Consider the following 13,923-nt stretch of genomic DNA (forward strand, 5'->3'; position numbering starts at 1 on the left):
TATATTGACTTAGTTGCTTTGATTATTGAGTTTCTTTGTGGTCTTCCTTTTGTTTATCTTGGTTGTTCATCTTAGTGTTAATTGCTTGGATGTTTGTATGTTGCAAAATTCAATGTGGAAATTGTTGCTAGCTGCTTGAGCATCGATTTAGAGTACATGTTCCCCATAGCTGCAATTGTAGTCAAGAAGCACATCAACCTTAGTTGTTTATCCACTTTCTAAATAGTGATTGAATGACCCATTTAGCTAGGGCACACATTAGGGAAGGGGTTGAGTCCACTCTAAGTCTTGAGTGAGGTCGTACATTATCAAACCCTTCGTAGGTGGTCACCACGGTCCAAGAAGATGTACATTTAATTATTGCCTAGTCAATACATTTGTCGAGGGGATTAATCTGGGGCGCTGTCTTTTCCACTGCTGTTTTTTCAACCCAAACCCTATATCTCTTTTATTTCTTTTTATGTAATTCTTTAATTACTTTAAATTAGACTTCAACCAATTTATTAAGTTTGCTAGATATTAGAATTTGAGCAAGTATCGAGAGCTATATCAGTCCCTGAGGATTCGACTACCTAACTTGTTTGGGTACACTTTATTACTTATACGACCTGTGCACTTGCGGTTACGCTAAGGTCTTATCAATGATGATGATAGAGTCTACAGGTTGTGGGATCCAATTGAGAGGAAAAAGTTAGAAGCCATGATGTGATATTTTATAAGAATGCGATGTTTTAAGAAAGCAATCAAGAAGAACAAAAGGAAAAGAAACTTGTTCATATGTAAGTTGACTTATATGTTCCTCCTCGGCAAGTACAAGAAATTCATTCTCAAGATCATGATAATAGAGATAGCCATAGTGATGTTGATGGTCATGATGGTAGCATGGAGGTGTTTGAGTAAGAGGATGCTCATGTTGATGAGGAATAACAAGAATTTCAGTTTCCACAAATTTTGAAGAGATCTACAAGAACTCCTAAACCTATCCAAAGGTATTCTCCATCCTTGTATTATGCTTTATTTACTGATGCGGGTGAGCCTGAGTCTTTTTTAGAAAGCACAAAATTGTTTTAAGAAAGCTAGGTTGCAAAAGGTAATGGAAGAAGAGATGAACTCCTTGCATCTGAACCAAACTTGGGACTTGGTGAAGCTTCCAAGTGGAAAGAAAGTATTAAAGAATAGATGGGTGTATGTGATAAAGCATGAAGCCGATGGATCAAGAAGGTACAAGGCAAGACTAGTGGTGAAGGGCTATGGTCAAAAGCATGCTATTGATTTCAATGAAATATTTGTTCTGGTGGTGAAGCATGGTATTGATTTCAATGAAATATTTTATCTTTGGTGGCTAATCTTGATTTGAAACTTGAACAACTTGACATCAAGATGAATTTCTTACATAGTGACATTGAAGAGATGATTTATATGTCTTAACCGGAAGGCTTGCTAACAAGTCTAATCCTAACTTGGTGTGCAAATTGTAGAAGGGGTTGCATGGTTTGAAACAAGCTTTTTGATAATGGTACAAGGAGTTTGACATTTTTATGTAAGATAAAGGCTATTCTAGATGTGATTTTGATCATTGTGTTTACTTCAAAGGTTCCGCATGTGGCATGGTTAATTGCTTGTTGCTTTATATGGATGATATGTTGATAGCTAGCAATGATTGGAAGGAGATTAAATCCTTGAAGCTCCATATGTCAAGGAAGTTTGCTACTAATAAACGTGGTGCCACAAAAAATATTTTAGGTATACAAATTCACGGAGATAGAGAGCATGAGAAGTTGTGGTTGAGTCAATCATAATACATTGTCAAAGTCTTTAAAAGGTTTAGAATGGTTGATTGCAAACTAGTTTCCACACTTTTAGTGGCACACTTTAATCTATTGAAGAAGAGTTCCCCAAAAGATGATAAATTTGAAAATGTTCCTTATACCTCCGCAGTTGGAAGCTAAATGTATGCTATGATATGCACAAGGCCAGACATTGCTTATGTAATGGGGGTTGTTTCAAGATATATGTCTAGTGCTGGTTGGGAGCATTAGCAAGCTGTCAAGTGGATTCTTCACTACTTAAAGGGTATACAAAATTTATGCTTGTGCTTTGAAGGTTCTTCATTGGTGATTAATGGTTATGTTGATGTCAATTATGCCGGTTGTAAAAAGACAAGGAAATCCATTATGGATTATATTTTCACATTTGGTGGTGGTCCGGTGAGTTGGATATTTGAACTTCAAGAGATTGTTGCCATATCTACTATGGAAGCAGACTATATTGCCTTTACTGAAGGAGCAAAGGAAATGATTTGGTTAAAACATGTGCTTAATCAATTTAAAGTGTTACAAGGAAAGTATGCGTTGCATTGTGATAGACAAATTGTGATACATCTTGCCAAGAATGCGTCTTTTTATTCTAGAACCAAGCCCATTGATGTGCAGTATCACTTTATTCGGCTTGCTTTGGAGAGTGGATATTTACATGTTGAGAAGATCCACACAAATGACAACCTTGTGGATTTATTGATAAAGGTTGTGGCTACAAAGAAGACCTCTCATTGTAGGAGGTTTTCCGGGTTAGTGGAGACGTGACCCGGATGTGTGGAGGGCAATGCTTAATGCTTCATTATTTCTTAATTGAAGATTTGTCTTCAATTGGGAATTGTTAAATATAGTTTTGATATGCTTGGGATGTGATTTGATCATTGAAATGAAGCCAAATTTTGATCTCTTTTAATCTAACGGTCTAGATTATTCTATTGTTTTATGTTTGTTAGATGTTGTATAGATTATGAGAGAGAGATAGAAAGGGTGGGTTCTCATGTATGTAGAGAGTGGAAAGAGTGAAGAAGGTATAGAGAAGAGCTTTTGTACTTACTTGATCTCACTAAAGCAAGATAAGATCCTTATTTTTGAGGTGAGGTTAAGTTCTGAGAGCTTAGTAATCTTTTTATAGCTTTGTCCTTATTTCTTGTACTCTTGTACATTTATTATTCCCCATGATGTGGTGATGCATTGTCCTCTCATGGATATAGGCTTGTTCTTAGCCGAACCACGCTAAATTTGGTACCTCTTATTTTTTTCATGTGTGAATGCTTGTATATCCTCCTTGCTTTTCTATTCATTGTGTTGTTGCTAGGAGTTTGTGATATTGCACAACAAGTGTTCTACAAATTGCCACAGTTATTCCGTGCTTCCCCACACGCAACAAGACTAATTCTCTATTTTTATATGAGGGACTCTCTTTTCTTTTCTTTTCCTCACTCTCATTTCTCTCACCTTTCATTTGTTGTGAGTACATCCTTCATTGTCTTACCTTTTTATAGGCGAGAGCGAGAGGTGATTAAGACTTAGTTAATTTCATCTACCCCTAATTTAAGGATAGGTGGCCGTAGCTTTTGACCTTTTTTTTTAATTGCTTATAGAAATCTAGTTGGTAAGATCCTCTTTTTTACCAACATTACTCCCACTTGAAGATTTGATTGGAAATCAATCATATCTTCACATCATTGTTAATTTCTACCTTGACAATTCATGTTATTTATGTCTTCATAAGCCGTAAGAGGATTGACACCATGTGAACTTGTCAATGTTGATTGCTTTTGTCATGAAGTCTGCTAGGTTATCCTTCGTATAAATCTTTTATATATCCATGATTTCTTCTTCCACTTTCTCATGAATGAGGTGGTACTAAACTTTGATATGTTTTGTCTTTGAATGAAATGCTGGGTTCCTTGTAAGATGTAAGGCACTCTGATTATTACCATATAGAGCATCAATCTCTTGTATGTGCTTGAGTTCCTCAAGCACTATCTTTAATCACATTGCTTCTTTGTTGGGTTGTGTAGTTACCAAATATTTTGCTTCTATCATTGATGTAGCGGATAAAACACTTGAAGGGTCACCAAACTATGTTCACATATTAAAATGGGTACCGATCTTCAATTTGTTACTTTTTTATTATCGTACTTTGATTTAGCTTCGATGGGATGGTACCCCAGCATTTCTAGTGAAAATTATCGACATGGGCATCATAATGACCATGTGGATTATATTTTCACATGTCAAACGGTGATGTGGAAATGTTAGCTCATTGTGTTTAAGCCATATCACCCCTTAAGAGCCATGTCAACCCTTTTTTATTTTCCCCTTCTACTATTCTTGGTCTTCTTCTTCTTTATTCGAACCAATCAAAGAGCTCTAGCAAAAGAGAGAATCACCATGGATTCGTTGGCCAAGAGTCTAACGCTTCTAGTGGTGCCTAGTAGGTGTGGTCAAGCTTATGTTGTAAGTTGAAGAGCAAGATTAGCTTGGTGAAAAATTTTTGTAGATTGTTTGAAAATATTTTCTTTGTGATGAAAGAGTTAATAGTTTATATGCAAAGCAAAGCTTGTAGATTTTGGAAACATTATGTTCCTTCTTATGTGCAAGGCTTGCAAATTGTGTAAACATGTTACATAAACAAAGCTTGATATTTCTTATGACATTGTCTCTATTATGAGCCCAATTTGTTTATTTCCAAATTGAATGATTTGTAAATCATTGAATGTGAATCAGCAGGGTTTGATTTATACAAATTCATATTGATGTACACTTTTGCTTCCAGATTTCAAGTCTATCTTTGAACATTTAAACAGCTTTTACAAACGATATTGTAAATATTGATATACTTCATTACAAATTCATCATTTGTATTCATCATATGCATTCTTTATTTCAAAAAAAAAAAAAAAACCTTGCTACATCATTCACAACCCTCTACAATGAAAACCTTCTCCTGCAAATACGGCTATTGGGTTAACTAATTCCAGGACTCTATTCTCAAAGGAACCCTCTACAAGGGAACCCTAATTACAACATTCAAATGAAAATAAATTGAATTGAAAAAGGCCTTAGTGGTGAAGTAGAGAAATTGAGAGATAAAAGGATGAGACAAAGAGAAGGAAGGAGCCTATGGCTTGTGTATCTGAAGTTGTGCTCCATCCCACTAATGATGTTGATGTTGGAGTGCTAAGGCTCACTCTTGACCGGTGAATCCACAATGATTCTCTCTCGTGTTAGAGCTCTCTACCTAGTTCGAATGAACAAGAAGAAGGCCAAGAAGAGAAGAAGGGGAAAAGATAAAAAGGTTGATATGGCTTTGTTTATATTAAAATTCTAATGTCCTAATTCAAATCAAATCAAAAATTAAAAAAATCACATATAGCCAAATCATAATCAAATTAGGACAACATATGATTAAGATAAATAAATTTCATAATATTTGGATATATTCAAGATCACCTAAGAAGAGTACATATCTCTAGGAGATCTAAATATTTAAATCCCAAGATTAGCCGAGAGCACAGATTTCAAGGCGATCTAAAATATTCAAATCTAAAGATCAACCGAGAGCACATATTTCAAGGTGATCTAAACACACAAATCTCAAGATTAGCCAAGAGCACAAATCTCGAAGTGATCTAAAATATTCAAAACTCTGCATCAGCTAAGAGCACCAATCTCGAGGCAATCCAAAATATTCAAATCTCAAGATCAGCCGAGAGCACCAATCTCGAGGTGATCTAAAATATTAAAAACTCCAGATCAGCTAAGAGCACCAATCTCAAGACGATCCAAAATATTCAAATCTCAAGATCAGCAGAGAGAACAGATCTCGAGGCGATCTAAAAATACCCAAATCTCAAGATCAGTCAAGAACACTAATCTCGAGGCGATCTAAAAATATTCAAATCTCAAGATCAGCCAAGAGTACAGATCTCGAGGTGATCTAAATCTCAAGATCAACTGAGAGCATAGATCTTGAGATGATCCAAAATATTCAAATCTCAAAATTATCCACAAATACAAATCATGAAATAAAAAAAATCAAATCAGATAATGTGGGCTCCTTTCTTTCCACCCGGCCTTTGATTGAGGGTTCGACCGGTTAAAAAACATGGATCACAAATCAAATTTAATTTTTTTTTTGGGGACTTTAAGGGATTGTGGGTTCATGACTTCCATTAAAGGCAAGCCCTTAATGTTAATTACCCTAGACATCATCGCAGGAACCTCCGATTAAGAAATAAGTGTGAAAAAAGGAAACAAATTGTGACAATCAATTTTCATTCATTTCAATAAATATGAATTCATGGAATACAAAACATTTGAAATTATCTTGACTTATGGACTTATATCCAAACTTGTGTCTTGGACATTTTGCATTTTTGATTTGATTTGCCTCTTGAATTTGATTTGAATTTAAAGCTATGACTTCTCCATATTGATGAACCATAGACTTGCTTTTGCCTTTTCATAAGCTTCGACTCCTATGCTTGTGAAGCTCCCTTCTTGACTTGTGAAACTCTTTGAGTCTTTGACTTCGATGTCTCAGAGACTACTCGAGTTCAATTGTCGATTTATATAAATTTTTTAAATATTGACTTGTGAAACTCTTTGGGTCATCGACTTTTCAATATTCGAAACCACTGAGTTCAATTGTCGATTTTTTTTTATAGATTTTACAAATATTGACTTGTGAAACTATTTGGGTCTTTGAATTTCGATGTCTAAAGACCGCTGAGCTCAATTGTCGATTTTTTTTTATAGATTTTCAAATATTGACTTGTGAAACTCTTTGGGTCTGACTTTCGATGTCTTGAGACCACTGAGCTCAATTGTCGATTTTTTTTATAGATTTTCAAATATTGACTTGTGAAACTCTTTGGGTCTTTGACTTTTTAATGTCTTGAGGCCACTGAGCTCAATTGTCGGATTTTTATAGATCTTCAAATATTGACTTGTGAAACTCTTTGGGTCTTTGACTTTCGATGTCTTGAGACCACTGAGCTCAATTGTCTATTTTTTTTTATAGATTTTCAAATATTGACTTGTGAAACTCTTTGGGTCTTTGACTTTTTAATGTCTTGAGGCCGCTGAGCTCAATTGTCGATTTTTTATAGATCTTCAAATATTGACTTGTGAAACTCTTTGGGTCTTTGACTCTCGATGTCCTAAGACCATTGAGTTCAATTGTCGATTTATATGTTTTTTTTTTTAATATTGACTCTTTTCATATTTTGAGTCTTGACTTGGCTGTTTTGGATTTAGATTTTATACATCCATATATATATATATATATAGATATATATATATATATATATATTTGAGCATAACTTGCTACATATGCCTCGTCGCCATATTGCATGCCTGATTGCCGTCTCGAGATAAATATCTCATTATTAAACATTTTCAATGTGGTCCGTTTATGCAAGATGGCATAGCTTGTACCTAGAGAAGGATAATTGATTCACGGTAGATATAAGGAGCATATAACTGATTTAAATTTGAGGCATCATAGTGAATAATTTAGATTTGATCATCAAGAGATAGGATTGGAGGGCTGAGATTTCATCATCAAGCAACATCGCCTTTAAGTTCGAGGCAAGGTGAATAGTTCAAATTTGGAGGGCTGAGATTTTATCATCAACCAACAATATCTTAAGTTAAAGGCTAAATGGGATCTCTTTTTAAATGTTTGATCAAGGGTCCAGATTTCATCATCAAATTTATAAATTAAGTAAGTTCGAGGCAACCAGCCAATGAATGAGATATCATTTAAAGATTTGATCAATGGTTCAGATTTCATCATCAAGCAACATTATTTAAGTTAGAGGCAGTTGAAGAAGGTAATCTAAAGAATAAATGGACGGCTGGGATTTGATCATCATTAGGTTTTGGTGCTAGTTCGAGGCAGAATGGCTTAAGCGGTTGAATGGATTTGGTGCAAATGCGTGCTATAGTGACTAAGCTTATGTTTCATTTTGGGTACCGAGGTTTGTGTAAGATATAAAAAGGACAACCAGCTTTATTTCAGTTGTGTTGAAAATTTCCTCTATTCCTTTGAGCTTGTGAGAATTTTCCTGATTAAATGAATGAGTTTTAAAAGTTGTTTTGTATAAGAAACTTGTTCTTTATGATCTCAATCCTTTAAATAGTGATTATCAAATCCATTCTTGGTTGCTAAAACAAGCTTATTCCTCTCGAGCTCCTTCTCATCACTTCCCATAATTATTGTAGTTCTTTCATGCCTTTAATAGAAAGGTGGTACATGCATGCTTGCATGCATATAATTTTTTTCTTTAATAGTCCCATGTATATCTTTACATGGTGGGCCCTGAGTATATGACATGCTTATTGTTATTTATTATTTTTATTATTTTTATTTATTTATTTATTTATTTTTTATTTTTTTGGCAAGTGTCTCTTTCATGGTGGGCCATTCACCTTTGAATTTATGACAACAAATGTGCAAACTTTGTTTTACATCCCTCACGCAAATTAATTTTTTTATAAATGATCCTCCACCTATTGAGTTTTGCATGTTTTACTAAGAAACAAAGTAGCCACTACTATGTCCTTCTCATGCAATATTTCTATTTTATTTATTATCCTCTCTTTTCGTTTATTTTCTTTTTTTTTTTCTTTTTTTAATTCATTTTCATTCATCTTCATTTTCTTTTAGAACATCGCCACGCGTGTGTTTTCCATGAACGTGAATTTGCATGCATACCTTTTTTTAGAACCATCATCAACTTCATTTTTTTTATCAAGCAAGAAAACTCAGAATAGATTTCTTTATTTGAACCATGTTCTTGTAAGAGTACTTGTCTAATTTATAAACATTTGCAAATTAATAACACTCCATCACAGTGCAGCGTACTACAAAAAATTTGGTTCCATGTTTACACGCTCTTTCTTTAATGCCCAATTCACCAACCCCTATCTTCTATCTCTCAGCTACAAAGTAAGAGCCTGGAAACTAGAATCAGGATCGTAGAGACTCCGACGAGGCACAAGGTAATGAGATTCTCCGAACACCACCGCAGCAGCCGCAGCTGGACGGCGACACTGGTGCTCTTAATACTCGAGGCATTCAGTGGCTTTGTTGTTGTCTATGTTCATTTGCTCAAGAGGTGAGGATAGCGGACTATTATGAACAGGAAGTGCTCCACATCCAGCGAAAGTGTCTATGGTGGAGAAGCCGATGGCGATGCAATCGAAGACGAACAGGGCTGAGCTTGCTCGAGGAAAACGGCGACCATGTCGGAACAGACCACCTCAGCGTCTTATAAACTTAACAAGCTCGACGTTCGGCAATTATATATATACTTTATGTAAACTATATGTATAAGGACACAGTCGGCAATTATATATATATATATATATATTTTATGTAAACTATATGTATAAGAGAAGAGAAGACTTTCTTTCTCTCTTGCTTTTTTCTCTTCAAATCTTTTTTTTATTTTCTTTCTCTGGCCTTTTTTTTCTTCTTTTTTTTATTTTTTAAATCTTCTCTTTTTTTAAAAATTTTTTTTTCTTTCTTTGGCCGCTCCTCCCTTGACTTCCTCCTCCTCCTTTTTAGTTGGCTGTGATTATAGCAACATAGGCAGAACTGATGGCAGATTAGCGGGCAGCGGTGACAGGCAACGCTGACAACAGCATCCCGCATGCTTGGCGGTGAACAGTAGCAATGGCAACGCGTGAAGGCAGCGGCATGCTTGGCGGCATTATCTCAGCCACCAAAGCATGCCAAGGCAGTGAACGGTGGCAACGGCGACGAGAGGCAACAACGGCATGCTTGGCGGCATTATCTCAGCCATCAAGCATACTGCAGCGGTGAACGATGGCAACGGCGACAAGCGGCGGGCGACTCCTCTTTTTAAATATTTTTTTATATTTTTTTATATAAAATAAGCATGGGAGAGAAGATAACCTCTTTTTTTAAACTCAAATCTTCTCCCTGCTTTTTTTCTCTCCCCGCTTTTCTCTTTATCTTCCTCCTTCTTTTAAAAGATATTCCTGACCTTATCCTCAATACCCAACTCCCTCCCGCAGAATCACATCTAATCAAACAAAAGAGATTGGATCAAATTTGAAATTTAAAAAAAAAATTTAATTATTTTTTTTAATCAAGTTTTTTTTTTAAAATTCAATTAAACCAATTTTGCCTCGAGATATGTGTTTAGGTGTTTTGGGATTTGCACTTTTTCAGGTTGCCTCGAGATATGTTCTCAGGCTATCTGAAACTTAGGATCGCCTCGGGATTTGTATTTGGGCTATTCTAAGATTTAGATTGCCTTGAGATATGTGTTCTCAAGGGTAATCTTGTAATTTGCATTTTGCCTTCAGATATGTTCTCAAGGACATTTTTATAATTTGCATTTATGCCTCGAGATATGTGTTCTCAAGGGTAATCTTGTAATTTGCATTTTTTATCTCAAAATTTGCATTCTAGTCCAAGACAATCAAATGAATTATTTTAAAAGGAAAAATTCAAAATTAATTAAGATTGGGACATTTAAATTTTAATTCTAAATATATCCATGATTAAGATATATTTGAATTAGGGTTTGGGTTCTATTAGGACATGTGTTACATTTTTTTATATACCAAACAGATAAAAAGTTAAATCAAATCTAATTAAATTAAAATAAAAACATGAAATCAGATAAAAAATAAATATAATGCAATATAATCAAATAAAATCAAATCATAAAATAATAATAATAATAATAATATAAATTCAGATAAAAATTTAATACAATAATAAAAGATAATAAAAAATTCAAATCAGATAAAAAAATAAATTAAATTAAAATAAAATAAATCAAGTCAGATTTTATATATAATTCAAATCAGACAATATATAATATAAAAAATATAAAAAAAATTCAATTAGATAAAGATAATATATAAAATAAAATAATGATAATAATGATAGTAATAATAAAATAAAATTTAAATAAAGTACATATGTAATAAGAAATAAATAAAAATAATATATATATATGTAATAAAAAATATAATAATAATAATAATAAATAAATAATTAAATAGAATTAATTAAAAAATTGCATTGGGGCGTCGTGGTCACCGCCACGATCAAGACAATTGCCACGATCGGGGCAGTAGTTCCACGATTAGCTACGAGGTGAAGGGTTGAAAGCTTTTAAAAAGGGGGAGAAATTTGGAAGAAGATTGGGGGAGGGGGGAGGAGAAGAAGCCTGCCGTTGAGAAGCTAACGAAAGAGAAGGAGCCAGGAGGGGCGGAGCCGGCCAAAGAGATAAGAATGGGGAGAAATTGGGGAGAAAGACAAAGGAACGAAAGGGGAGGCATCGGCGAGAAAAAGAAGAAGAAGCCAGTATTATCTAGACAATGATAGCCACTGCTAGCGCAAAGAAGATGACACTACTGTTGCCGGAGAAAATATGAAAGACTGATGATGCTGAGGAGATCAATCTCATTTTTACAGTGTTGTTCCCCTCTCGACGAAAATCTCCATATTGACACCGTAGATCCCCACCAGATTCCTATCGCAAGTCTCCCATTCAAGACCGACCTCCACTACCACAATGCGGATCCTTAACTCCATGAAGATCTCCTCAAAAGAGCTCCCCGCCAATAATACATCACAGATCTTGAAGTCCTTTAAGGAGGGCATCACCTTTACACAAGTCGCTTTCTACAAGACAGAGGTTATCCACCCACTCCTTCAAGGAGAAGATCACCTAAACATAGATCTCCATTAACATGCAAGACACAGGTCATCTACTCCTGCAAGGATGATATCACCCGCCTCATGTCATCATCACCTGGAAGATGCAAATCCAATATCCCATTAAGAAGAAGATCATCTCGGCATTGGTCCCTTCACCATCGGAGTGCCCATCTATGAAGCCTTTGCTCGAATAGAATACCAGTCCAACCAATGTGTTAGCCAATGCTGTGTGCTTACCTAGTCAGCTACGGAGATGGATGACCGATGCAGTTGATCTTGAACAGTGTCCCCTCCAGTTTTTAGAGGATGATAGCAATGAAAGCGGGAGTTAGGAGAGTCATGAGAGACAACCGCCGGAGGACCCCTTGTGAAAAAGGTTGTGTGGCAAGGGCTTGGCTCACTGACTACATTGGATCTTACCCAGAACCGATTAAGAACTCCTTGCTAGCCCTGCTAAGAGCCCTAATGTCTTGATACTTGAGATTTGGATGAAACCCAACAACAATGTCTTAAATCACTAACAACAAATCAAAATATCCCAAAGATTCCTCTTTTTAATCTATGATTCATTACTTCAATGACGGAGAAGTTGTTCCTTGATTTGAAGTGAAAATCAATGCAAGCAGCAATGGAGGATTGTGATGGAAATGGTGGAGAAGAAGATGATGTATTCTATGAAGATATTGAAGTTACAAATATTATAAATTTCACCTTCTCCAATGATCACCGGTACAGGCTCCATGATCCTTCTTGGTTTTGTGTTTGTTCTGGGTGTGATCAAATACATGAAATGGTTGATCCTAAAGCACTTCACGAGAGTTTTGTATTTTGGGTGATGGCTACAAGGAGTCCAAATTTTAGACTTCAGAAAGTGTTATACAAACAATCTACAAGCTCCACTCCGAAATGCTCGAAATCTTCACTATAGAAACCTACAAATGATAGTGTGTTGACCAGATCTCTCGAGTTATATGGTGGATCTCTAATTGACGCTAGTGTGAAGAACATCAAAGACCTTACTTCTTTTACTCTAGCATCCTTCTCAAAACAGTAACCTCACAGATAAGACCTTGTAATTAGTTTTAGGATTTACTGTCTTGGTTTCACTCAATGTTTTAAATACTCGCATTACCAATGTTGGGTTGGTGCATCTCAAAACATTGAAGAATCTGAGGTCACTCTCATTTGAACCTTGCAAAGTGACTACAACCGAGCTGAAGAAGATCTACTTGCCAGCTTTTCCTAATCTGAACTGCAGATGTTACTGGCAAGGTGGAATTGCCTGAAATCGTGAAAATGGTGATGCTAGGTGATAATGTCATTGCTAATCCATAGTCCCACTTGAAGTAGGGCAAAGATTTGCTATACGAGAAAGTGGAAGGACTGTTGGTACAGGAGTCATCTGAAAGGATTAGAAGCTAGTATCTAAGAAAGAATAAGGTTGAATCAGAAAACTTAACTCATTATAATGATAGGAGGATAAAGAGATTCTTTAAAAAGGTAGGGAAGATAGAGAAACAAAGGGAGAATATCACCATCCTTTTCAATAAACTCTAGGCTACAAATGAGGAAGCTCAAAGTGCAACAAAGGCATCAACCATGAAAGCAAGTCAAGAAAACATGGAGGATGTGAATGAAGAAGAAAATAGGCAGAAGTAAGTCTTATGGTGCGGGATGCGCAGGAGGTTTTCAATTAAATGCTAGAGAGAGATGTCATGAGCAGGAACGTAATGATTGCTGGGCACATGATGGCCAGAGAGATGGAGAATTTGATGAAATGCCCGAGAAGGATGTTGTTTCGTGGAATACCTTGAGCAATAGGTATGCCAGTGCTGACCAAGCTGAGCTTGCAATACAGGTGTTTGATGAAATGCCGGAGAGGAATTTGGTGTCATGTTGGCCTTGCATGCAAGGCCATAATGAAGAGTGTTTGGAACTGTTTGATGGAATGATGTTGGTCAGAGATGTAAAGCCGGATGAGGCTGTATCTGTTAACATATTGATGGCGTGCACGAACCTTAGTGATCTTGGCCGAGGAAGATAGGTGCTCAGTTAAAATTATCCAATAAATGAGTTGAAAGGCAAAGACAAGCAACTTCTTGATCATTATATTTTCTATGCAACATGAGAAAACAAAACATGTGAGAGAAACTAATAGCATAACGCAACAAAGATCTAGTTTAATGTGTCTATCAACATTGGAACAGCAAATGTTAACAAATGACACAAACCAAGGAGAATTGCAAGAGCTTGTTGAGAATAGCCTCAACGTCGACACTACTATGATCTCCGTCATTGTTAACAATGAAGGGCTCAAGCTCATCCCGGCTTCTAATGACGGCCATGGCATCCTATATGAAGACTTGCCAATATTATGTGAAAGGCACA

General features: G+C 35.8%; 1 protein-coding gene across 1 annotated transcript; it reads left to right on the forward strand.

Moving 5' to 3' along the window:
- Positions 1 to 1,093: 1,093 nt before the first annotated feature.
- On the forward strand, positions 1,094 to 13,579 carry LOC120278595 (pentatricopeptide repeat-containing protein At4g02750-like). The gene is made up of 3 exons (XM_039285339.1): positions 1,094 to 1,307; positions 2,104 to 2,207; positions 13,259 to 13,579. Exons 1-3 carry the CDS (start codon positions 1,094 to 1,096, stop codon positions 13,577 to 13,579), a joined length of 639 nt encoding a protein of 212 aa, XP_039141273.1.
- Positions 13,580 to 13,923: the final 344 nt, after the last annotated feature.

This window comes from Dioscorea cayenensis, chromosome 16, assembly GCF_009730915.1.
Source record: "Dioscorea cayenensis subsp. rotundata cultivar TDr96_F1 chromosome 16, TDr96_F1_v2_PseudoChromosome.rev07_lg8_w22 25.fasta, whole genome shotgun sequence".
Lineage (NCBI taxonomy): Eukaryota > Viridiplantae > Streptophyta > Magnoliopsida > Dioscoreales > Dioscoreaceae > Dioscorea > Dioscorea cayenensis.